The 27,090-nt window shown below is 37.7% G+C and overlaps 1 protein-coding gene across 8 annotated transcripts in view; it reads right to left on the minus strand.

The window, feature by feature from the left end:
- Nucleotides 1-27,090, minus strand: part of INPP4B (inositol polyphosphate-4-phosphatase type II B) — a 333,478-nt gene that overhangs the window by 157,179 nt on the left and 149,209 nt on the right. For all 8 annotated transcript variants that reach the window (XM_074867373.1, XM_074867378.1, XM_074867376.1 and 5 more), the window contains 2 exons: nucleotides 21,934-22,052; nucleotides 20,088-20,204 (listed from right to left, as the gene is read on the minus strand). In XM_074867373.1, coding sequence (XP_074723474.1) covers nucleotides 20,088-20,204; nucleotides 21,934-22,052 — 236 coding nt within the window. The remainder of the gene's footprint in view (nucleotides 1-20,087; nucleotides 20,205-21,933; nucleotides 22,053-27,090) is intronic.

Below are 27,090 nucleotides of genomic sequence, written 5' to 3' on the forward strand. Positions count from 1 at the left end.
ACTTCAATAAAGCATTTGATATAGTGCCTTTTCAAAATTATTAGTCAGTTGGAAAGAAATTAGAGAGATTAACAGACTGGCTAATCAGGAAATGGTAGGGTTGAAACAGTAATGATAGTTCCTCGAGACTCAATGGCAGGGCTAATTTTATTTCAGATTTTCACTGAACACTACGGCAAAAACTGTAGAAGCTTTATAATGAAATTTAAAAGGCAGAATCTATAACAAGTAAAACCACAATGGGATAGAGAAAGAATTACACATGGAAGATCCGACTAACAGAAACATAACTGTATTAAGTGCAAGGCGATGCATTCAATTAGCAACAACTAACACTTCCCCTACAAGCTAGAAGCACATTAGTTCAGAAAACACAGCGGCAGAAAGACTTAAGTGTATCATTAATAAGCAGGCTGAACGTGAGGCATCAGCAACTTTGAATAAAGCAAATATGCTTTTCAGATAGATCAGGAAAGGTATTTCTACTTTATCAGCAATACTGTGTACACTTGCCATTCATATTCAGGAAACAGGATTAAGGACGGTGGTAAGAAGGGAGGACCAATTTTAGGTAAGAATGGAGAACCGATTTTAGGTAAGAAGACTAAAATAGTTCGAATTTATTTAGCATCAGAAAACAAGAGCTAAAAGGAGGTATGATTATTTTGAATGAATGAAACTGTGCGTTAACATCAAAAGAAGAAGAGCTATTTAAAGTAAGGCAGCATTCCTAAGACTTTAAAACTGGGGCTGCTGGAAATTAGATAGAGAAGGGTGATGGACATTCAAATTTCATGTTCTCACTTATATTTGACACAAAAAACATTCATAGCATACACTGATGAAATAGATAAAGGTCACTCTCTGAATGTTGAATAATACCAAAACCATTCAACGATAGACCACCTTGTGCCTCAGCATAATTCCTTCTCTTTCAGAAAAAGATTAATTTTTAACTAACTCAACACTCTCCTCTGAAAGACCATATTTTTGAATGAAATTGAAAAATTGTAAAACCCCTTTGAGCTTTACTTGTCTTGAATTCTTTTGGGCACTGCTTTGACTGCTGTTATACTTGCACTGCCCTGAGGGCTATGACTGCTATTCTGGACCAGAGCAGAGATACTCTGCTACGAAGCCTGTGTACATCCAAAATTCAGGTGGGGCAGATTCAGACAAATTCAAATTCCTGTTTGGTCCAGAGGTGCACGAAGGAGTATGAGTATTGTCCTGCTTGTAACAGAGTACTGTTGTGTTAATTACATCCATCCATACAAGCACAGAATCAGTATTCCCCCCCCACCCCAATTTTCCTCATTTCTTCTTATAAGACTATTGTCCTTAAGTACTTTAAACAGAAAGTAAAAAAAAAATTCCCCCAAAACCCCAAACCAAACTCTCAAAAAATCCCCACAAACAAAACCATCACACTCAAGTACCTAAAAATTATTACTATTTTAAAAAGTATTTTTTAAAAAAATATTCATTATTTACACTGTCATAATAAGAGATTCCTGCATCAAAATCCCCATATACTTGTAAGTTTAGCCTTAAATCTTTATATATTTAGCCTGAAGCCAGTTTTTATGCCCAACAAAACTCAGAGAACAGGAATTTAGAAAGGACATTTTGACAGAGCTGAACTTTCATAAATGTATTCTCACTGCTGTATTAAACAGCTAATTTCCTTTCCAATGGTCCTGTATAGCAAAGATTTAGAAGCAAAGGATCACAGCCTTCACAGACTTTCCTGTGACTCTAAGAACAGCAGTAATTAAGCTATTATTTATACCTCAGATCGAAAGTTTAACTGCTAAATTGTTCATTAAAAAACAAGGGCACATGTTGAATCCAAATTTACTAATTGTCTGTCACCCTTTTATTTATTAGAATCCCCCTTTGTCACATATTTACTATTGCTTCACCTCTTTCCAAACAAAAATTCATTCTTTTTCCAAGCCTGAAAAATAATACAGATTTAGTGCACCAGTTTTCACTGTTCTGAATGGTCAGTTCAACTTCAAGATGGTTGTAACCCACTGAACTAGCCAACATAGATCTTCATCCCCTCTAGAAAACAAAACCAAGCACAGCACGAATACACAAATTTTACACAGTATAGTAAAAAAATGAATGGAACATTTACAAAATACAGAAGATATTACATAATTTCTAATTTCACAATTAGAACCAAATTCAACAATATGCTTCTCTCCAGTCATATAAGACAAAATTATGTTATAGTAACCATTTGTGTGTTCAAGTGCAAAGAAAGGTAAACAGAATTTTAGAATGACCAAGACTAGACACAGTGATACCTACTCAGTCTCCCAACAGAAATGTGAGGGAAGCTCCATATCACATTAGTAAAATATTTGGGAATTCAGTCCAAAATGTTTCAATGGAAACAGTCTGTTCTGCTGAATTACTACTTCATTACAGTTATGGCAGCTTTTTTCTGAAAGTAATTTATCTCGAAGCCACGTTGCTGACTGTCTATAAACCTGACAGACATGGGTTTCTAGATTCTATATTCCAAAGGTGCTCCTATCTGATCTTCAATCCTCACAGTATTTGTCTCACTGTACATGTACCTGGTACAACTGCATTAAAACCTGGGTTCCCCCCCTTATTTTTCAGGGCCTATATAACTAAATTTCTTCATCTCAACTTTGTAAAATAAACACCAAGGCAAGGACTGGACAGTGAGATGGTCTGAAAACACATTTCATTGTGTAGGCCAATACATCCCCCACCCCACATCTGATTGTAGAAAAGCTGTAATCCATTTTCCCACTAAAGACAACTGTTAGGAGTGGATCTAAGGAGTGGTCTGATGGTCAGGAATGTCTTCCATCCAGACCACTGGTCCATTAACTCTTGAAAGGGTACTTGACCTCCCTCTCGAAAGTTTATGGAGCATATCGCTTTTGTGTTGGCACATGGACATCTGTACTCTAACAGAGATGTTACAGTGGACGCCAATCTGGAGAAGTTAGGGTCACATTTTTCAAATGTACAGAGTCCAAAAAAGGTGCTGACAGGTTTCTTCAGGTGGCTTTAAAAGTGCCTAAGTAGGTCCAGGGAGACTAAAACTACCTCAAGTAGATAAAAAATTGAAAATTGGATGCCTAACTTGATTAAAATCCATACAGCAGTCCACTGGCATCTTTAGGTGTATAAATATCTCCAGTCTGAATAACTTTATAAGTTCAATTGGTAAGCCTTAACATAATCTCCAGCTACAGCAGAAGTTCTAACAATGATGGAAAAAAAGGAACTTAAAAAAAACCTCATGTTTGTTTCCTAAGAAGCACCTTAGACAATTCAGTACCATTCCAGACCTTTCCATATTTTTCCAGTCCAGCATATAAACTATGGTTTCTTCAGTGACTTCTATAGTATATGAGTAGCAACAGTCTAAGGTTAGTCGCATTCTCTACCTGTTAAGGGAATAACTTTATCCTATCAGGAAAACTGCATCTTTTTTTTTTTTTTTTTTTTTTCTGCACTGATGTGGTATATCTATGCTAAAACACAAAAAGTAACAGGTAAAGTGACATGAAACAGAGTCTGTCACAAATTACATAAATCTAACTCTAAAGGTGAACAAAAATTGTGTAAGAATCAACTCTCGGTCTTTGCAGCTGCCAGCTGAATGAAAAATATTCAATGAAATCCATTCCAAAAAGTTCTCTTTTGTTCAAGGGTAATGTGTCTTGTGCTTTAAAAGACAACCTAACAAGGTAGGACCATGAAACAGAGGCTGTCACAAACTATAAAGCCGCTGAAAAGAAACTGTTATTTTTAAAGCACTTTTCAGAAATCTAGACATTTGCCAGCAGACCAATTAAAGTTGACTAAAATCCTTTTGTGAAGTTTTCAGCTCCTCTGTCAAGCCTTTAGAGCTGCTGTTCTGCACCGCCAGCTTCCTGCCATGCTGGTTGCCCCAGTGTAAGTTACACTACTCAAATGGGGCCCCTACACCACCAGAATTATGTCTTGAGACATAATTAGGTAAATTTTCATACACATTTACATTACAGAAAACTTTCATTAAGATGAAATTTTCAAAGTTAAATTATATCCAGAGTTCAACTCAAACTCTATAAAAATACTAACAGCTCGGGGCAGGGAGAGGAACACATTTTGTACTAGCATACTGCAAACATTATTTTTCATCAGAAAAGCGAGTGCGATTAATATTACCTTTAAGTCTGCCAGGAGAACTCAGTTAAGCAGAATGCCATTTCTCATTCTGGAAACATTTTATTCCAATGAATCCTTGCTCATCATAAGAATTTACTCCTGAAACAGAAGATGGGTTCCCTGCGTTCTAGCCACGTTCTTGATTCAAATAGCTATATCTGCCTGTCAGAGGCCTCCCAGTACCTTCAGTAAGGTACGACTTCAGCTCTTATCTTCAAGCAGATCCTGTTGTCATCTCCTAGTCAAACAGTTGTTACATTTAACTGAATTTTAAGTGTATCTCTCTCTCTTTCCATATAGAAACCACATTCGCAGATGACAAGAGGGTCCGTTTCCCTGGCACAATACTGCTGTGCAGACACACCTCCAGCATACCACAGACTATGTCTCAGTTTTTTGCAAAATACTTCTGAGAGTTTTCTTACAAATAACAAGCACTGCACATAAATTAATTTACTGATATGTGTACAGATGTGGCTAGGCATCTTCAGCAGAAATTCTAACAGACTCACCTGCTTTCCACAGTGTAAGCACACTAACTCGTACTATAGACAGGCTTGTCCAAGCTCTGAAGCTGTCCGAACAGATCAAGCATGAAGGGAAAAGCGCTACGGACTTTTCTCCAGATACCCCGCTACACACTGAGTAATTTCTGTGTAGCACTGACACTGAGCCTGAGTTAGAGCTTGACTGTTAGAAGCCATGTGGGCAGGACCAGAAGGGCCATGCAGCTCACGGATTCAGCATCCTCCGGCTTATTCCAAAGTCACTTAATTCTCTTCCTACACATTATATATATAAGGTTTTAGGCAAAAGAAGGCTTGCCATCAAGAGGCACACACAGAGACTGCACACTTGGCAAAACTTTGCAATGGTGCTACACACAAGAACGTCATAAGAGCATCATAAGAACCACCACAATCAGATAACTAACATTCAGTTATATCTTCAGTATTAAAATAACTACCTGCTGCCATGAGGCTTTTATTTTAAAAATAGGATACACATGTGGATTTCTTCAGATTAAACAGCGTAGTTGCTGTCCTTCCCTGCACAAATATTTTCCAGTCAATAACTTGCTGCAAGTTAATATTCAGTATCAAAATAGTCTGAACATAGTAACACTTTCATAGAATCCCAGAGGAGACAAGTGGGAGCACTCAGTATGTGCTGCAAACAACTCTGTGTTTGAACGTAATACCACCGGAGAAATACTGCACTCACACGTGACCTCCACTTTCAGATACAGACATTAGAGAGAAAGATTGATTAACAGAACTGGTAAAATTCCAAATCTGGATCTGAAGCTAACCAAAAGTAACAAATAAAAGCCCTACTTCTTCAATTTTCCTCTCTAAAAATTGAAAGGTTAAGGAGAGACAGTTAACTCAATTAGTGGTTACAAGGACCATATAAATTTAGAGCTAGAAAAAAGCACCAACAAATAAATAAGTAAATAAAGATACTGGATATAGTAACCTACATTTCGTCTTTTTTCTTTAAACATCCCGAAGAAGCTATACTTCAAAAAGTAGCACCTTTTCTTAAAGAAAGCATGACTGTATATACATGTATACAAGTTCCTCCTGTATACACAGGAACTGTTCTATTAACATGTAGTAGACCTTCAATGCTATTCAGAATTTCAGTACAGACCGTGTTCGTTTTCTTTAGGATTTTGTTACTACTGACTCTACAAACAACAAACAGAAAAAAGTCAGAGCACTAAACAGTACATACTGCTCTTTTAGACCATGGGGAACAAACTCCCATCTTTTCACCCAGCTTATAAAATAAACCACTTAAATGCGACCTTCTAAGTGATATGAAAACTGGGAGGAGATTAAAAAGGAAAAACTTAGGCTCCCTTCTTAAAATTATTTTTAAAAACTTCACGTAAATACATGCACCTTTCAGAATTTCAACCTTCTCTCTTGCAAATGCTATTATTGCTCAGATACTAACCTATACTCCAGGCTGCAAGCAGCACCCCGCCCTCAGACTCCCTGCCAGCCCAAGCTCCAGAAATGATGCCACATGGAAATTTTGACTCACCCAGACAGCTAGACCTGGCAAGTTTAGAGTACCATCAAGCCAAGGATCTTACGAGAAACAGTCCCTTTCCCCCTAAACGCATCCCCCCAACAAAACCAAACCAAAATAAAACCACTTCAAGAAAAATCTAACATACAAGGCGAACATTCTTGGGCCTTTTTTTCAAACACTTAAAGGCTGCTTTGTCTAATACCACCTTTTAAAACAGGTTTCATTTCAGGGAGGACGAGAAAATAAATTTGAGCCAAACCAAATGTCCCCCCCAAAACCACTGTATTCTTTGGGAAGGTGAAGTGTTATTACAGGTGAATGGTCTTACAGCATCAGCATAGGCTCATTTGGGAGAAAGTGTTTATCTGCTTAAAATAAGTGCTAATAATAATGTAGGATTATTATATTAATTCAATAGTAATTAAAATGTTTCCCTCTTTGAAAAAGGCAACTTAAATATTTCATTGAGAAACTAAGTGGCTTTTATAAAGTATTATAGGCTTTTTCTCATAGTTTGAAGGACTAAATCTGAATGAGCCATGAATAAATCACATAAATGAGAAACCACAAATAAAATTAAATAGTTGCTTGAAATTACTATTTTGGTGTAGGTAAGCAAATTACACATAATTCAATATTCTCTGAATGGGATTTTTTTTTTTAAAAGATAGTAAGAAATACACCTGCATAACTCATCACATTGTGCTTGCTAGTGATACCAGTATATATTGACTGGATTTTTCAAGGAAAATAAAACATACACAATGCTCTAAGTTCTGTATTTACAGAGGCTGAAACTGAATTTATTCCCCCTCACCCAACTTTCACACCCAACATCACAGACAGAAAAACCCATTACAATTTATTATATTCAATGTTACTATATTACCGACTGTGGAAGCAAATGACGCTGACACCACCACTTAACCAGAAAGCCTTAGGCACAGAAAACAAGAGTGTGCAGGTATACAGTGTAATTACACGAGCTCTGGATTAGCAAAGCAATTGCACGGAAACATGGGGCCTCCTTCATTTTACCTGAGCTTTGTACTTCTGTCACACAACTTTTTAGCCTTTGTATGATTCATATGTTAGCTAATTCTGTATTTTGCACTACAAACTCAAAGACAAAGATGTACTATCTTGAGGCTCCACAGTACTGATGGTTATTTCTCCAGTAACTCCTTCCAGGGCCTTGCAACATGTGTCATTACTCCTTCCAACAGCTTATATCAAAGGAACTCGAAGCCCACTTCAGAGATCCAGCTCTATATGTATGCAAACAAACAAGTCTAGCTCTTACTATATGCAAACCTGAGATAGAAAGGGGTGGCCTACTTAAGTCTTAATGTATCAAAGTTTGGCCACACTTTCTACATCAGTCTCTCTGCCTCTGTGTATATGTGTCGTGTCCGTCCCCGTTCCTGTCCCGTCCCCCCCCCCGCCCCCCCCCACCCCATCCCCCTGACACTTTCTTGCTGTCATGTCCCTACTAATTTTTTTGCTTGGACAGCTACTTCCCATCTTCCACCCATCATGTCCCCAAATCAAATTTCAGCAGCCATGAAACAGGTCAGCCAAACAAATGACTTCAGTGCGGTGTGTCATCTGGAGAGAGCAATGATGGCACTACTTGCTATGCACTATTAGACTGGTCATCTAGAACACATCCGAAAATGAGACCCTGAGATTCCTCCTAGCATCTGCCTCCCAACATGCACTTTGCGTTGGGATGTTGGCCAAGACACTCACCACATCTCTTCTCCCAGATTTCCAGGGCTGGATATCAGTGGAGAAGGACTACAGGGTGTTACTGCAAAACATATCTGCTACACAGTCCTGAGGTTGCCTCAGAAGCTCATTTTCAAAATAAAGTTTGCTTATTTCCAGGTCAAAATCTTGAGCTCTCATTACTTGGTGGGGAAAATGGTAGCGAAAAACATCTACATGCTCCCAAACCACATATGCTTACTGTTATCGTCTCTTGACTAGAATTCATAAAAATGTTAAAACGATCTGAAAACACATTTGCTTTTCGTTATAAAATAAAATTATGCTTTTTATCCCTAATAAAGCTAAGTGATTTGTTTCAAACCTAGAACTTTTCCCCAGTCCCTAGACCCATGTTACACTAGTTGCCATTACCATATAAAGTATCTATTGCATCCGATTTCAGACAGTGCAACCTCAGTTGTGGAAAGTGCCAAGCAGTCAGAATACAAAACACCTGGTCTGAAACAGTCAGGGCCTACAGTGCTGAGCTCCCAAAGTCAGAACCAACCCCTTTAATTTTAATCAAATGTGAAATGTGATGCTGTGCAGGCTAACTTACAGCATCTCAATAAATTGCTATAAATGACAGTCACTCGCTAAAGAAGCAAAGAATTTATTGCTCCTTCTGTTTGTAGTAATTCTAATGCATCAAAAATTATAACCTAATCAAAAGGACTAAGTTATACAGTCTCATAAGATTACTACAAATGTATCACAGATGCAAATATAGTAAATATAAATTTCATTACAATTTCTCTTGAAAAGGATATTTTATGTTACTTTAGCTAAGCGTTCAGATCATAAGATGTATGAACTATATCATGTAAATAAGCTGAATTTCCAGTTTTTCCTGTGTAAAGGACAGACTACTCATATTCAACAGTACTTCAATGGGTATGTCCAGTATGTCTAACTAAAGGGGAAAAAAAAAAAAAATCAGGTAACTCTAGGAACAGCTTCACCTAACAGTTTCAGAAACACTAAGAAACAGCATGGTCCATTTCAGGCATACAGAACAGGCTGCAGACCTAACAGAAAACCAAACTGTCAATCTGGAAAAAAGTGAACTGGCAGTAGGAAGGGGTAAAACAAACCAAAACCAAGGCAAATAATAGTTTGCCTTTTCAAACTAGGTGATATCCCTTCACTTCTTGTTACTCTTTAACAACTTCAATAGATAGCTCGTAGGTTTTGGGGGACAATATTTAAGATAGATGTTAAAAATGCCAGTATCCTATTCCTGTGGATTTTAATGCAACTGGAGTCAACAGGCTTTTTGTGTTCTTTGTACTGCATGTACTGCTGATTATGATGTTTGTCATGTCTAAAAACAGACATAAAAACTTTAAGCCCGCTGGTCCTTCCTACAGGAGCCTGTTCTTGGGGCCAATGAGCTGAGGAACACTCTAAGGAGCAGGGGAAAGCAATCCGCCGCTGTACTAGTACAAAACACTCCGTACTAGGGTTAATTCTAAATCAAGACAGATTTATCCACCAGGAGAGGATTGCTGACTGATAAAGCCAAGGTTGTCTTAATGGACAATGAAACTCTGGACACAAGTCTCACACAGTATTGTACATACACAGAAAAAGTATTTCAGGAAACCTCTCCATGGAACAGGTCGTATGTACCTATACTTTAATTTATATTGCAAGGACAGTCTTTCTTCTGTCATACCCAAGCCTGAAAGCCATTTGGGCACAGTTAATTATTCAGAAACTTCCTTGCCACAGGAGTGATGTTATTTCAGAACAGGGTAGCAATAATTGGGCAATAACTGTCCAGAGCTTCCACATTCAGAGATAATTTCTTGAGCGAGAGACTTGCAATTACTTCTTTTTGAAAAGATGCCAATTTATTCCCCAGGAACAGAGGCAGTGAGAATCTATAGGTATAACAAATCAAGGACCTCTATGCTCGATTTCACTAAGGCAGCTGTGCGTCAAAATCCAAGCCTTCCAAGCATCTCAAAGACATACTGACTGCTGCCTTCTACAGGAAATAAATTACATTTGTCCCACACGACACAGATTTTCTGTCAGGAAGCAGACAATCCTGTCTGAAGTCATCTCAACAGAGAAATGGTTTTCTCCCAACCCAAACCTGTGAATCTGCATTTTAATACAAAACGGATCCATACAACTGCTCATGGTGCAGATGCTGTTGCAATCAAAAGAATTAGCATTTATATCTCAACGCATATAGAAAAAAGCTTAGTACTCTTGACCGCTTCTGACGTTCCCAGTAAAACTTCTGAAAACAGTAGGGAATATAAAACTGAGGAGCTGCAAGCCAGTGCTACCTCTGGTCCCACTCCCAGATTTTGGTGGAAGTAGTACAGACATAAACTTGCTAGATAGTAACACCTGCATAATTTTGGGCTAATAGATCCAGGAGAGAGAAGGTAGTACTCTCCGCTCTCACTTCTACTCCACAGAGATCCAGTGATTTTCTTTGTATTGTCTAACAACAATACAGTGACAAATGCCCCCAGTCTTACTGTAGAACCAAAAACCTGAACAATTTAGACAACCATATGTGAGACACACGAAGTAAGACAACTTCAGCCTCCACCAGAAATGATTGTACGTATCAAATCAGATCAATGTAATGCACACATCCTCAAAAAATTTTTGTCTTATCTCATAAGAATATACTAACTAGAATTGGTGCAAATGTACTACTCCTTTGCATGTATGACAACATGACTGCTTATCAACTTCTAGACAAAATGCATTTGTCTAATTTCTTTGCAGTGAGAGCCCTCTGAATTTCACTTGTAGGTGGCTCAGGTGTAAGTTTTACAGTCAAAATTGATAGAACAGTCTTTGGTAACTGCTATCTTTGGTTTTGCTCTAAACTAAGTTACCTTGATAGCTCTATGAACCATTACCACAGTTATGTTTTAAACGCTGTGCCTTACTGAAATATGCTGAAGCCTGCAGAGAAAGCTGGGAAAGAAAAACAAAACTAGAGGAAGGAACTATAAATAAAATAGAAAGCCATAGTGTTCCCTACTCTGAACTGGAGAAAAAAAAAAAAAAAAAAAAAGAAGAAAAATAAGAAAACTTATTGAAATGGTTTGGATAATTGTGACTTTCAGCTTTTTCATTTCACATCAGTGAGACTGCATACATGACAAAGGATTTAAGAATAATAAAGACTTCAAGAATAAACGTCAACAGCTGCATGGTACTATAAAAACCTTCAACTATTCTTGGTTTTAAAATACCATGACTATGATGAAAAGAACTCCAGAGGGGAAGAAAAAAAAAAAAATCCACCAATTCTCAACACCCCAGAATGCTGAAAAAAACCCACCAAAGACTAAATTTAATCATAGCTAATGTCACTGTGCCAGTGACTCCTTGGTAATGATCCATGATCTCATCAATAAGTAATAAACTCAAGGTGAGGGAATTCAGTTTACTTTTCAGTGAAAGGAAATCTCTTTCATATAGCATCAAGTGCTGTAACACTACAAAGCAGCTGATACTCTGTTCAATAAGGTAACTGCTTTGTACACTGAAACCTTGACCTCAATTGTTGATGTTCATAATGGTCATTCACATTTATGCTCTTGTGATTTTGAGAGAACCAAATGCACAAAATTTTGACCACGCCATAGACTATATTTGTCCTTCGTTCTCTTGGCTTTCCAGCCATCACTATGCAAGCTGCAAACAGTTTCTTAAAAAACTGCATGTTAGAAAGCAGTGGTTTTTTCCCTCCCTTTATGATCACACAATCCATGGTGAACAGGACAAAACAAAGAACAGATCAAAACAAAATCCTCATTTCTGGCATGAAGAAAGCCAAGCATGGAGAATTTCAGCCACATGGGAATTTGTTTCTGTAATATACTGCATAATGATTACATAAAGAGGCTTTGATTACTGTAAAATTCAATGATACATGCATTTCTAATGGCACTAGAATTCCTAAATGACTACACAAGCCTTTCATGTTTATTCATCAAATATTTAAAATACAGCACAATACAAAACATTTAACTAGTTTACTCTGAGAGCAATTAACTATACTCTTCTAACAAAAGCTTCCTCAAGAAGATAAAGTCTCATATTACGTCCAATGCGTATGATTCTTACTTAATTTTTAAATAGAATTATTTGCTCAGCTTTACTTTATAATTACAAAATTCCAAATGCAAACATTTAGTGGTACAAGCATATTCATAACTGTAAAGAACACTTTTGTGAGACACATGGTAGAGGGAGAAAAATCTGTTCTAATAGATTGAATTTGTTCCATTTTCAATTTCCCACAACACACACCCCAAGACTTTAAAAGAAAAATCTGTTTCCAAGCTGGTTTTAGGTGCCTGCTTTCATAACAGAAAAGCAAGAGCAGACTTACCACTGCTCCATATAAATTTCATCCTTTCAATCCTTATTGTATCTAAATATATTAAATATTATGCAGAAATATTTTTGCCACTGAAGGACTAGATTTTAAATATATTGTGCCTTCTATTTTACATCAATATCTGTAAGTACCTTTCTATGAAGGGAGATGGTTAAGAATATGAGAACATGTTTGATTTTTCAAGATGCTAAAAAATGAAGATAACAAATATTATAAAATCAAAATAATTTCAGGAAGTCACTCTATTTTCATTAGTACTGAACTGGGCTTTGAGAAAAATGGAAATTCCTTAGTGAAGATTAAGAGGCAGAAGCTACACTATAAACATTTATTTTTCTTTTTTTTCCAACATTTAATACAGTTTCTACAGTTAATTCATTTCTATTAATGTACAATTTTGGCTGCAAGTAAAGCAGGAGGCATGAACATTTTTTTCTTGCAATATAAAGACAATTACTTGTACTAGAGTATTCTAAAGCCTTATTTGACAAAAGCACACAAACCACAAAAAATTAAACAGAAGTTCGCAGCTGTGATTTTTCAAGGACTTCAATGTATCCACTTAAAGTTAGAAGTGCTTCTATATCAACAACAGAGACATCCATTTGGGGGATTTTTTCCCAGGTAAAGAAACTACCAAAAATGTGTCCAACAGGCAAAAATGGAGCTTTTCGAACTTGAAAAAACATTTTCTTAAATCTTCTGCTTTTTTTGACCTGCACAAGTGCCTCTCATTTACAAACTACCCATCAACTATAGGTAAACATATCAACTGTTGTGTGTATAATCATAATAAGTAGCTATAGCTAAAGGCAAACACATCCCTATTTTCTTGAATGTCAGTTCCCCTTTTGTACATTTCAGTGTTTGTGCTGGTATGATGGGACTAACTGATCATTCACCTAAGAAAAAAAGGGAAATCACCACTGAGAACTGACAAATCTTATCCTTTGAGTCATTCAAACATTCCCGTGTTGCTGCATGTAGTACAAGGAAACCCTTCGTGTCGGCAGTGCCTGGGCTGCCCCTGAGGGCTGCAGTACCCAGCCTGCTGGGAGCACCAGCCGCCCGTCCTGAGGAGCTGCTCCTCCAGTGCCTTGTCCAGGGGAGGCCTGGGTCAAGGGCACCGGCAGGGAAAGCAGATCAAACCCGTTGAAAGGACAGAAGCACGTTCTTCAATCTGAGGTCATGTTTTCACAGTCAAATTGCTTCACAGTGACTAAAGAAACATTGTGCCGTGCTCTTCCTCTATTCACTGCAGCACGCGTATTTCAGAGGAAAAGACCCTGGCCTTCTACACTAGGCATGTGCCCCTTGAACCCTAAAAGTCATCATTAGAAATGACAGGGCAGTGCAATAACCACCTTGGATTTGTTTGACTATTCTCATGTGCTCTGTGCTGGTCTAGTGAGGGATGGAGCAATGAAAGATAACTATGAATATGCATATACAAAGTATTCGTGGAAGAATGATACATTTGCAAGCTTTTTGGACAGTGCTACAGAGATTGGAACAATCATACATATGTTACTGAAATCCTTAGCTGGTTAAAATAAAATCTACAGGAAAATGTTATCATTTCCTATTTGGTTCCCTTATTTCTAAGCAATTTCCAAGGCAACCCTTTACATTTTTACAGAAATCAATTGGTCTTAAAGCCTGATGTGAGGCAGCAGTACCATTTGATTGACAGAACAGATAGAAAAGGAAAAGACAATGGAAAATTAACTAACTGTAGATTACAACTTTCCCCGAAGATACAGCAATAGGGAGGAGTTTGCCTCAATTAGGAAAAAAATAATAAAAGGGTAGGAGAAAAAATAGGAAGAAAAGCAGGATGCTTTCAAAGAGAGAAAAATTTCTGCAAAGCCAAATCCTCCCACTGCATTTTCATGGGCTAGGCACAAAGAGCAGTGAGGCTACAAATGGACTTTAAGTTTATACCTGTAACTTTCCTGGTCTTGACACTTATCCCCAATTCTCTTACAGATTCACTAAGATATATGAAACCTTATTATACCCTCAGCCACTTCAAAGAAAGATTTTATTTCAATATAAACCCAAATGTATCCAGACTTTAAAAAAAATACTGAGAAAGACTGACAATAATGCTTTAGGTGGATTCCACATGTATGTGCCCAGAAGAATTAAACCATTCCCCCAAAAAATCTCTAATAATGGTGTTTAGTAAGAATATATAGTTTGACACAAAAGGAAAACTAAATCTATCATCAAGTATATACTTGTGAAAAAATTACATGATTTTGAGAAGAAACATGAATATCTAAAGCTTTATTGCAAGTATTTCTGTGGGTAGGACCGTGGTACTGTAAAGTACTGCTCTATTAAGAAGAATGAGATAATAAGAGTTTCTAATTTAAGGCAATATTTCTCTACAAATTCTGCAGAGATGACAGTGAACAGAACTGAGAAAAGAAAGAATTTAAAGTGTCTTTTCTTTAAACAAAGTAGAGCATTTTCAACACTGCTTCAAGTTTTAAAGAAAAACAGCTTCAGCAGTTCTAGTGTTGACGAGAGTGAGGGACTGAGAGTACTCTGGTACAGGCAGAGTGCAGGTAGGTGATGTGCAAGCTTTCACATTTATCTCTGCTAATGCATTTGTCATCCTACTCTGCAGTGTTCCTAATATTCAAGCCGTGGGCCTCTTCAGCAGAGATGGCAAACCACACTAAACTGCATGGGTGGTTTTGCGATACAGATCAATGCCCACAAGGGAACACGGAATGCTGTCACTTTGGATTTGGCTTCGCAGCTGAACTCAAAATGCCTCTTTCATGACAGACGTTCTTAATTTCCCAACAACCCACCCCAGTGTGATTTGATTTTAACAGGGATACTTGCAATATCAAGAAACACAGAAAAAAAAAAAAACAACTTCTGCAAGTTTACTTTCATAGTGAGTAAGTTTAATAGACGATTCAAACCTCAACAGTTAGAAGACATATAAATTGAAGCCCAAATAATCTAAAATTGTCACTTTATAATGTATGTTCCCATATCCAAAACTTCATTTCTATCCCTACTACTCTTAAAATTATCAAATTAATCTAATTTTCTTCTCAGTGATTAACAGAAAATTTGGGAATTAACAAATGCAAGACCAGACTGTAGAACATGTATTATTTCAACTGCCTTGTACATGTCCAGTTTCTCCTTGCTCTCAGGAAATAGCATTAGAGGGGTTGTTTGTATCTTCAATATCACATGTGAATTCCAGTAGTTATATCCATCCACAGGATCTACTTTGGATGGATATCTACCTGCTGGTCTAAGACAAAAAGCAAAAATATCTGTTAAATCTCTAACCCTAGTTGGTATACGAAACCTCTGCTTATGAAGCTTCTTCTCAAGCTTCCTGGTTTCCATCCCCTCCTAACAATAAGGGGAATCTGTGAAGAGGTGATGCAGAGACCAGATACAGAACATTGTCACCAGATACAGAAAGTTGCTCCTGTCCTCTGCTTCCAGCACCTCTCCACGTGTGGGTCAAAAGGAGGCAGCCCGACTCACTGCATGTCATACCAGAACATTACAACAGTGTTTACCTCAAGATCTTGCTTCACTTAAAATAAACACAATCCCATCATACAAGATGCAAACATTTTCAACCCCACTTTACAGATAGAAAAGTTGGTATGGTAAGAATTTAAGCTGTAGGTGTAACTGTATGAAACAAACACAAGTCAGATGTAGATGCAGCAACAGAAGAACCAATTTTGGAAAACAAGCAAACAGAAGCCTCACCATCACTAAATGTTACAGTACTTGCCTAAAAAAAATAGCCACACTGCTCTGCACAACAAAGTTCAGAACGCTTGCTTGCAGGACACAAGTATATATATTATAAATACAGAACAGAAAGACTGCTGTCTCCCACATTAGTCACTAGGCTTTCCCTACTCTTAACGTAACACAAATTCATATATTTTGTATTTGCTGCAGGTCTGTCACGTGGCTGTGGTACCCGACTTATGCTAAGCAGTATTTTCAAAGTGAACAAACCTGGCTTCAGCTTTAAAATTTGCTAGACCAAACTGGGCAAACCTGCGTGCTTACAGGAAAGATAATAACAGGTACCTGTGCAAAAGTGGTACAGAGATAATATTTTAACAGGATATGAGCCTCTAGTTCTGATTTTCTTGGACAATGGCTTAAAGAACAGGTGCAGTACCAGCATTACAACAGAACCCAACTATCTAAAATCTTAAAGACAGTGCAGCTCAAGCCAGCGAAAGATAAATTTGCTCATGGCAATATGGGAAGAAAATCTTTGTGATGTAGAAACAGATGTCACTGTACATTTTTCAGAATATGGCATTACCCATTGCTTTGTATGCATGGCTTCACTGGATATATTTAAATTATATTTCATAAACACACTCTATTAACTTCTTTATTCCAACTATATCAAAGTAAAGTTGGAATAGCATAGTCTTTGTTAAAAGTTTCTATTTACATGAAAACTTACAGGAACCAATCACCCTAACTTAGAAAGACTAGCCAAAACAAAACAAAAGTGTTTCATTATATTAAAAAGCCTCAATTACAGAAAGCCTGACACAGCCAAGATATAATTATGATCAACATCAGACAGAGATGCATAAAAGTGAAAAGTGCAGTTAAAACATTCAGTGTGTCAAGCGCAGTGAATGTGAAACCAGCTGCAGAGTACTTTAATATAATTAAACTGCACTTCTTACATAATGTAAGTTAAATAACAGGCAAGAGTGAAGTTAACTATCTGCTTTCTGGTATAGGAATGCAAGCATTGCAAGATTATTTTTAAATCTTGTTTAAAAAAGCAGCACAAGTAGCATGTCAGCAGTACCAAAAAAAAATTTCTGGTTGTCTGTCACTGGGGAGCATCCCCTTTCACTTTAGCATTATGACCCGTGTGCACAAACTGAGCAGTATTTAATTATTTTTGTAGGGGGGTTGAAAATGACACCTAATACTCTTGTATAGGCAGAGGCAGGTTTAGGCAAAAGAAAGAAAATGCTTTTACCCCATGATGTATCCACTGCCCTTTCTGCACCTTCTCTACAGCCTTCTGTTTGTGGCAGTAAAATCCTGCTGAGTTTAATTAACGCCCAGAATTCACTTCCTTTAGTTTCGTTTTAATTACAAGAGAAATAAGAAAAGAATAAGTATATATTTGCAATGAGGGATATTGGCTACTTTGAACTGTTTAACTAAAGTAACCAGGAGTGGTAGAGCCCTGATGTTGTGGGAATTCTTATTAGTGTAGTTTTTTGCCCAGTTTCTGCAAAATATTTTATAGTCAGGTCCAAGGTTTATTTTGCCATAAATTCTCACTTGTATGAGCTGGTGACTGGTCTGGAAACACGGCCTAGAGGAGCAGAGCATACCTAACAGCCTTGGATTCCCCTCCACCCCCAAGTGGAATACCTGTCTGTTTGGAGAAATGGTGCGGCTGTGTGTTGCGACCAGAAGCTGTGGCAGCAGTTTTTGAGGAACAAGAAGCCAGCTTTATTGCAGCCTAGATAATCAGAACTGTGAAATCACGGCACTTGGAACAGGCTTACTGCCAAAAGGACACATCCCACTTCTTGGGTCATGAAGCAAGCATTGAGGTTTGCGCTGCTGCAGCTATGCTGGTAATGGTATCGTGCTATAGCTCATTTAAACCTGACTTTTATGAATCTATATACACCTTCAGATTCAGAAAAGTCACCTGAATTAATAGAAAAGTGTTGGCTTCCAATTATAGGAAAGAAAGTCAAGCCATTAGTTTTATCGCTGCTGATATTCTAGGATGTAAACAAAAGTCCAAATACCACCACAATTGAAGTCACAACCTGGGTGACCCAGAGTCATTCACACATGCTGCAGTCTACCTTAATTTAAATCTTACAGCTTATTTAATTTATTTTTTTTTACCTACATCCAGTTTTAAACCAGCTGAATATTAATAAAAGGCTAAATATATGTAAACCAGAGATGGGATTAACATTTTCCCCTACAAAAAGATACCATAAACTATAAACCCAGAATGTTTTACATAGGAACTACATAACTGCTATGACAAACGAGAAAGGTATTCTCTCTTGTGACTTACAAACTACATTAATGGGATTCTCTGAGAAAGACTCTAGTCCTCTACTACAATTATAAAGGACAACTATAAAAAGTTCTTAGAAGTTTGCAAAAACATATATTCGTTCTCTTGGCTAGATCTTGTCCTGCATAAGTGGCAGTATAGAGGTCTGCAACTAGAAGAGTACAGGGATAGCTCTATGTATCAAGTCCACTTTTTTCATTCACAGATAGCATATTATTTTCCATCATCTGTCAGTCACAAGGGACAAGGGAAAGGGCAAAGTCAAACTCCTTTCACTCAATTCCTGTATCTGTCCATGAGTGACAACTCTACTGGAGAAACAGCAGATCCTGTTTTAAGCCCCTGTAGTCTAAACCGTGACCAAAAATTAAAACATACACATTGTGAAAATGTGTGTACATGTCCCTTCCCCGGTTACTCTTAAACAGAAGAAAATACCTTAGTCCATAAAACCAGAAAGAAATCCAGGTTCCCGTGTCTAAAATATTCCACACATTCCCATTAAAGAGCACAGTGAGGAGACAGATCCAACCTGTTTGCTCACAAGAGTCCAAAATTGAAATGAACTTATCAACTATTTTCTGTCTGAACAAAATTAGAAGTCCTCTAAACATATAACTTTACTTATGTAAGCAGTTCAAAGACAGTCTCAAGTGGCAAGTTATGCCTTTGATTTCCTTCTTATGGATAACGAATGCATATACAGTCATGACATGAGCTTGCACTGTCTTTAATCATACTGGGGGCCAATTACAGATATGTAAAGAGCAATTCAGCTAATTAAATACAGGTGTCGAGGGACACTTTTGATGCCCAAGAGAAAACTATCAGCTGGACTCCAGCTGCCACAGAAGAAAAACAGAGATCTCCCATAGGTCCTGTGATATCTTCTGGGTTTGTAAGGCTATCCTAGATCACCTGGAGCACAGAAAATGGCACTCAAGGTCTATATTTGGCAGTTAAATTACTCAAATACTTCCACTGACCTCCATATATCATCTCAACTGTTTCTCAGCATAAAAAGCTGACAGTGTAACCAAAAGTGTACAACATTGGATCCCAAAATGATTCACCTTTAGCAGTGACACAGATCTTGGACGCTTACAAATCAATAACAGCAGCAGCCACGGGACAGCTGCGGTTATCACCACGCAAGAGATTAAAATAAAATATGATTATCTCTCTCACACATCAGGTTACAGGCTCTATCATCATTCTGGTTTGGGCATATAAGTAAAATATTATCAGAAACGTATTTCTGAAAAATTATTCACAGTGGTGTTATCTCAGTCTATTCCATATGTTCTCTGCCATCAAAAAGCACACAAGGGTAATCTTTTATTTGCCAGGAATACCTGTGCTGATTCATGTAACCAATTAAACAATAGCAAAGGGTCCATCTTAAGTGCATGATTCTCCTTCTCTATTCTCTAATATAACAACAAAAAATAAAGTACATTTTAACTATAAAAGAAGAGCAAAACTAATTCTACATAAACCTATTTCCCCAATTTGCAAACTTGCTATTCCTCAATAAGATTTGTGCAAGAAATGAAGCAAAGCACTTACCGTGTCTTGAGATTTATCTTTGACATCATAGACTGTTAGTTTTATTTTAGTCTCCTCATAGATGGGGTATTCCGGTGGGAATGTCACACCAGTCAAAAACAGTGGATCTCTTGTACCCTGTGTAACACGATCAAACATTCAGTAGGGTAACAGCTGTGCAACGTGTAGTATACCATTATGGATGTACAGAAACTGTGGGCTCTTTAGAAGAGGTTAGCCTTCTACAGCAGAGAGAAGCAAATAGCTAAGTATTATCCAACCAATGAGAAAACCAGACAACTTTAACACTTTGTAAAGAAAGTTTCAAAAAACTTTCTAGAAAGTTTAACTGGAAAAAGTATTAAGTGCTTTTGAAACAGGGCCTAGCAACGTGCCTTTAAACAACATAGCCAGCAGGTAACAGTATCTGGAATACCACATGTAATAAACAATCTTTCTTTCTCCCACGGTACTTTCTGAAAGTACCACAATTTCAGATTAGTTTAAATGAACTAAATATATAACTTAAACACACACACATAAAAAGTGAGATCTTCATTAAGTCCAAATAAAACGTCTACAGAGATGTTATAGAGATTCCCTGTATTACATTAAGGATACTGATTTGTGGGGAGGGGATTACAATATCCCTCTTAGGCGATAGTGAAGTAAGATAATGTTTAATTATACTTAATTTCCAAATATTACCAGGCTTGTATCCTTAAATTTTCTATTAAGTAAAATGAACGATTTTGCATGATAAATGTAATTTCTCTTGAAGAAACTAACTTTTCTGTGCCCCTGCCTTCCCTTCCCCCAAAGCTTGAGTATGAAGCTGAGAGCCTTGACACAACAAATTCAGGGATTTATTCAGATCTAGGACATTGTGCTGGGAAATGCATCAACTTCTATTAAAAAAAAAAATATCTATTCCATCTTATGCACGACATCATTCCAGACAGTCTGCAATGAAACGTCCTGATCAGATACAAGATATTTGAATTAAGCAGTTTCAGGATGGTTGGTGGATGAATCCATAACAATTTAATTAGTAGTTGGTTGAAACTGATCACACAAAGGGCTCGTTAAACATTCTCGTTGTATTTAACAGTTAAAACAAGCCTTTGGCAAAAATGTGTGTGTTTACAATAAGTCTTCCCTGTTCTTAATGAGTCTTCTCCAGTAAGTTAAGCAAGTTACACCTACATTGCCGGCTTACACTTAATTTTCTCTGTGAACCATTTTTGCTGTTTCTGACCTTGATGCTTACAGGGCAAAGAGAAGACTAGCAAAGCAGCCTCAGACAACTTTTGCTGTAATATGTGATGCAAGTTACTAATTATTTTATACAGTCACAGACCTTACGTACACACACTCTTTTCCCTAATTATACAAGTAAGCTAATATTTTTCAAATTGCAAAAGCGTCACCTTTCCAATGGAAAAAATACAACAAGAAACAGATAGGACTAACAAACCATATAATACACCTATGTTCTTCTGTAACTTAAAAATACTTTACAAACTCACTGTACTCTTAATTTAGTTTTACTTTGCATTGCCTTGTCCTTTCATGAGAGTAACTATTCCCTGTTTCATTCTAGACCTCTGTCTGGAGAATCGGAGTATTCTCTGGTCTCTACTTGGAACAACAGAGCTTTCATGAAAAGCCAAGTTCATTTCTAACTGTTTATCCTGGTTAACTGCCAAAAACTACAGAACACTCTTAGGTATGCTTTACTAACTGCCAGAGTGTGCTTGTCTTACCTAAGCCTATGCACTAACTTGTTTTATTTCTCATTCACTTTCTAAGGAAGAAACGAGCAATTCATTAATCAACACGTTAATTGAATAAGAAAGATTCTCACCTCCACGATTTCAGTGCTTGAATACCTCGTCAAAATGTGCTCTGCTGGATGTACCACCGAGACTTGAATAAACGTATTCAGCTTCCGATCACGGGTAGCAGCCACTAGATCCTTGCATGCTGGAGACGGTACAAAACAAAAATAGAATACTCAAAAGAAAACTCTGGGAAAACGCTGTCACAGGCACAGGACAAAGCAGACTACACTCCGGCTCCAGATTAAATCTCCAGAGACAAGCCGATTAACAGAGGAAGTCCCTTGGAAGTAACTTACAGAAATAGGAAGTCACATGCTGCAGAACTGAACTGAGATTTCGTTTCCACTAAAAATACTTGCAGCTTCTGCAAAGCTCCCTGCCAGAGGCTCATCAGCTCCAGTATATGAATGTGCGTGCGCATACGCACACACTTACACACACTGCAATAGTAGGTAATTTTACATAAGCACTCATTTAATTTGCCACAAAATCTCTCTTACTAGCCTAATTTGATCATCTCCTGTCTGACAATTTTCACAGTACATGACCATTCTAAACCAGTTAAGTGCTATCGGTGATTAGGTTACTTTATACAGTCTGATACTTTATGAAATTTTAGTAGAATTAATCAGGCAAAAATCGATATACCTAAAAGGAGACAGCAAAATAACCAATTTTTTTGTCAGTGACTGGCATATAAATGAAAAGAATAATTGTATTCTGATATATGACATCACTATTAAAACTCATTCTACCTAATAGAGAAATTCAGTTCTTGTTTAATAATTCATGTTTATCCTGGGCTCACAGTCATGCAAGGTGACTGAGTTCACTCTTTAGACTAACACACCTAATGCCTTCTCACCAAAAGGATGAAAGCACCAAAAAAAAAAAAAGAAAGAAAAGGAGGAGGAAAGAAACAAATGCACCATTAGCCGCTTTGCAGAAGGGACGTGGACTAATGGGGCATGCATCGGCTCAAAAGCAAAACCCACCCACCTTACATTCTTCAATAAGGAATATGCAATAGTGAACAGTGTGATAGGACCTACCCACTGCTTTCTGCAGTGCATCAAGTAGACTGGGATTTTAGAAGCCTGAGGGAAGAAAAGAAAAGCCTACTGTTTCAGAGAGGCTAATTGTCAAGAAAGAGCTGAGGACATTTCCTAGGAGTCACTGCCAACCGAGAGCTTCCTCAAGTGCAGCTGACCTTTAATGTTTTAAAAGGTGAGTCAGATTATCCTCACAGCAAGCAAACCTGGTCTGATGAGAAGCCAAAGCAAGGAAAGCTCTGATACATACAAAAGGCCAACTCAGTTTGGTTTATACTTTATTTTTTCTTTGGACTTGGACCTGCTGCTTGAGAAAATAAAGGCAAAATTGGCAAGCTTTTTTACCGCTCTTCCATAACAGTTAAAACGGAACAAGGAAGCAATTAAATTTAACCTTCACAGAATGTTTTGAAGTTTTTGCTTTAGCCTGAATTGCCAGTGAAATCTCTTGGTAGACAGTCTCAAACTGACACTATCATTATTTGTTGTTAAAAGTGGGATAAGAATAAAAGTTTGTGTATGGTGAGGTCTTTGTGAAACAGCTGATATAACAGCACCAGACTCGAATAGCAAGTTGCCAGGAATTCCTTGTTACTAAGGCTCACCACATTATTGAAATTAACTCTAAATATTAGCACTACTTGATATGACCTGAAGAATTATATGAGTAGATTTACTGAAAAGCGGTTACCAAAGCAGCAAAAGTTGGGCAGATACCACCTGTTTGAGCTATATCCTCTCTAAAGCTGACCACAGATGCCGTATTAGATCACTGAAATCTCCAGATACAGCCATTTCCCCCTGCAAACCCTGATCTTACGCCACCACCCAATCTTTAAATGTTCCACTCTATAATCATGTTTTTAGAATACAGCATGGTAAAGCACAGTTTCAGAGGACTGGCAAGGGAGCTCACGTTCACTACCAGAAGCTGAAACACTGACAGATATAGTCAAATTTTTCACACCTGCCACAAAGGAAGGCTAGCCAGCTCACAAGTCAACAGACCTCCAAAGATGACAGGAATACACCAGAAATGAAAAGCAGAAAGAGACAGAAACTTAGGAAAAACAAAAATAAATCCCCAAGTCATCAGTGACTCTGGCAGGAGCTCTTGTAACAAGTACTAGTGCATGATGAACACAGGTAAATCCCCCATAAATAACGGTCTGACTTAACTTGTGGCATATCTCAAATAACTAGATGAGACTAATTCTTTTAGCAGCAAGAGCACAGACTTTTATCCTACTGATAAACTTTTAACAAGAGGAAGAAGATTTGCACTAAGTGGTCATCACCTTGGTGATATCTGTGCACAGGAGACAATTTCAGTGATAGTAGGGCAATCCAGTCATTAGATCATTTTCCTGTAAAAAGGCAGCTTAGCAAAATGATCTTGAATTTCACTGGGTAGAGTTGACATGAAGATAATTCATCTGCATATCCCCAATGGGGAAGATCAGCACAAAGTATCAGAGCTCTTTGGGAGATCCCAGTGCAGAAGGATAAATGAAATAAAATGAAACCTGCATCTACTTTGATGACAGAGTCATTTGTCTCTATTGTGACATTGGGCTACTACTGTTGACAACTGCCCTTTCAGTCATAGAGAATATTCAATAAGGTTGTTGCTGACAGTGAACTGAAGATTTGGTGTGACACAGAATTTGTCAGTTTGAGCCACAGTGCATCACTTCCCTTAAAAACAGTCCAACTAAAATGTTTAGCAAAACCCAAGGACTAGTTTTAAGCTGATGCCAAAGACTAGGAGAAATTTGTTATTTCCTGTTCACAGCCTGGCAAGTCCCACAGCCCCACACTGCATTATTGCCCTTCAAACGTATTTTGCTAGCAGTATCACAGAAAATCTTAGGTCTTCTCAAAGAAACAGTCACCACTCTTTGGACAAAGTGAAACATTACATGGCTGTGAAAGTCAAATACCAGCTATATGTTACATATTTAAACACATCTGGTGGGCATCATTGACATACTACTCAAAGAGAAACTGATGAAAGTACAAACATGAAAGGCATGCTAAGGCTCTTTTCTTAGTTGCAAATGTTACACAGTGAAAGTAGGTACCAACGTCAATGCACTTTCCATCATAACCTATGTCCAAGCAGACCATATACATCAGTCACAATACTTTTCAATACTTCAATACTATGCTTGAATTAATTCTGGAAAAACTCATCAACAAAACTCAGTGAAATGAAGCAACAGCTTGTACTTACATGCCAAAAGTATATGAATCTACTCTTTGTGACTGTTGACTCAGTGTGTAAAAGCCTGAGTCATCCATTCCCCTGGTGATCCCCATCTCTGCTAAACCTATCAGAGCACAGTGAATGTTTAAGGGAGAACTGCATTAGGAACAACTTATGCTTTTATATCAACAAAGAAAAAAGTTAAGATGGCAGGAAGAAACAACTCCCCTACATATTAAGCAAAGAAAAAGAAGGAAAGAAAGCAAAGTAATCACTGTGTGTTGAGCAAGTTGAAAGGCTGCAAGGAAAAAGAACTGTTCTAAAATATATTTACAAATATTAACATATTTTACAAAATACTGTGGTCTACGTATAAAGCTGTCTTACCATTTAAAATGCCTTAAAACAGGTAACATTTAATCAATGCAATCTTTCAACACTTACTTTCTAAATAAAAGCAAAGACAATATTGTTATTTCATTTCCTTTACTATTGTTGTTCTAATACTAAAACTATACTATTCTTACATGAATCATAGTAAACAAGCGCTCCTTCTCTGTCAGTCATGCCTGTGCATTGTCCCATACATTCCAGTACCACTATGACGCACACAAATCACGTGAGCTGTAAACGCAAACCGCACAAGTAGATGTTTGATTCTCAAGTCCTGCCACATTCAATATTTCATTGTTCTCTATGCTGCACTAACACGCTGGCTGTGCTCTTCACCCTCCGTGTGCATGTGTGTGCAAGTAAAGGAATGGGAGAGAAAGACTGATTACTGTTTCCTCAAAACTGGGCTATGCTGTAAACGCAGCAGAATCTTGCTTCACAGTTTCAGTGACCGATTCATGGGATCAGGGAGAATTTTCTGAATGTTAACCGTATGGAGAAACAGAGCACAGAAAGACTAAAAAATCCCAATGACTATATAATAATAAAAAGGGGGAAAACAAACAAAACAAAATAAAACCAAAACAAAACAAAAAACCCAACCAACCAAACAAAAAAAACCCCAGAAGTTAGTCTGGAAATTCATTATCTGCCTTCCCTGAAACTATAACAATTCTGACCAGGTGTTCAGCACTGCTCTGAGTACTAAGCCCACTGGAGGCAAAAGAAATTAATCTGTCAGAGAACGAGGGAGATGCAGCATCTCCCAGAACTGGAAAAGATCTAGTACCTGGAACAAATGACATGGGCAGAGGGACTGAAAGACATCCTCAGCTCAGAGCTCACAGAGTTGTTTGGGAAGGAAGCCAAGGTCTAACCCAAAAAATTGGGAAGTGGCCTTGAAATGGCAGTGTTTATTTTTGTTAGCAGGGGAAATTACAGCCCATTGGTGAATGTCTTCCCAGACTATGAATTCACACAATGCATGATTCGCCTACCTGGCAATTTGCGAGGTAGCTTTTTCTCTAATCAGTGACAGAAACACCATTTACCACAGCTTCATTCCTTCCCATTTTCCAAACCAAAACAGATTCCAAGGGGCTGCCAAGGGATGGGAATTAACCACCATACCCTGTTGTCTCCAGGGCACACTATTTTGTGTGCTCTCAAAACCGAACAAAAAATCAGTAGTATCTGAAGACAAAGGGCATGGGAAAAGCCTGTGTGTCTCACTCATATATATACGTGAACATAATGTTCAATTTTTTTTTTTTTTTCATTTCATTGGCATTGCAGCAGCATTATTATCCCAAAGCAACTTAGTTTATAAATAATAATGTACAGTCTGTCTTGATAGGGTAATTAACTGAGGTACAGCTATTCCTTAGTGGCAAAAGGACACATTAAGTAAGAGAACACTACATTCAGACCTGTGCTACATGCAGAACACTAAACAGTACACAGCTTGCTTTCCTCCACCCTGGGGGGGACGTTGAGGAGGGTAGGGAGGCATAAGAGAAGAAAGT

Source organism: Strix uralensis, chromosome 4 (assembly GCF_047716275.1).
Source record: "Strix uralensis isolate ZFMK-TIS-50842 chromosome 4, bStrUra1, whole genome shotgun sequence".
NCBI classification, from domain to species: Eukaryota; Metazoa; Chordata; class Aves; order Strigiformes; family Strigidae; genus Strix; species Strix uralensis.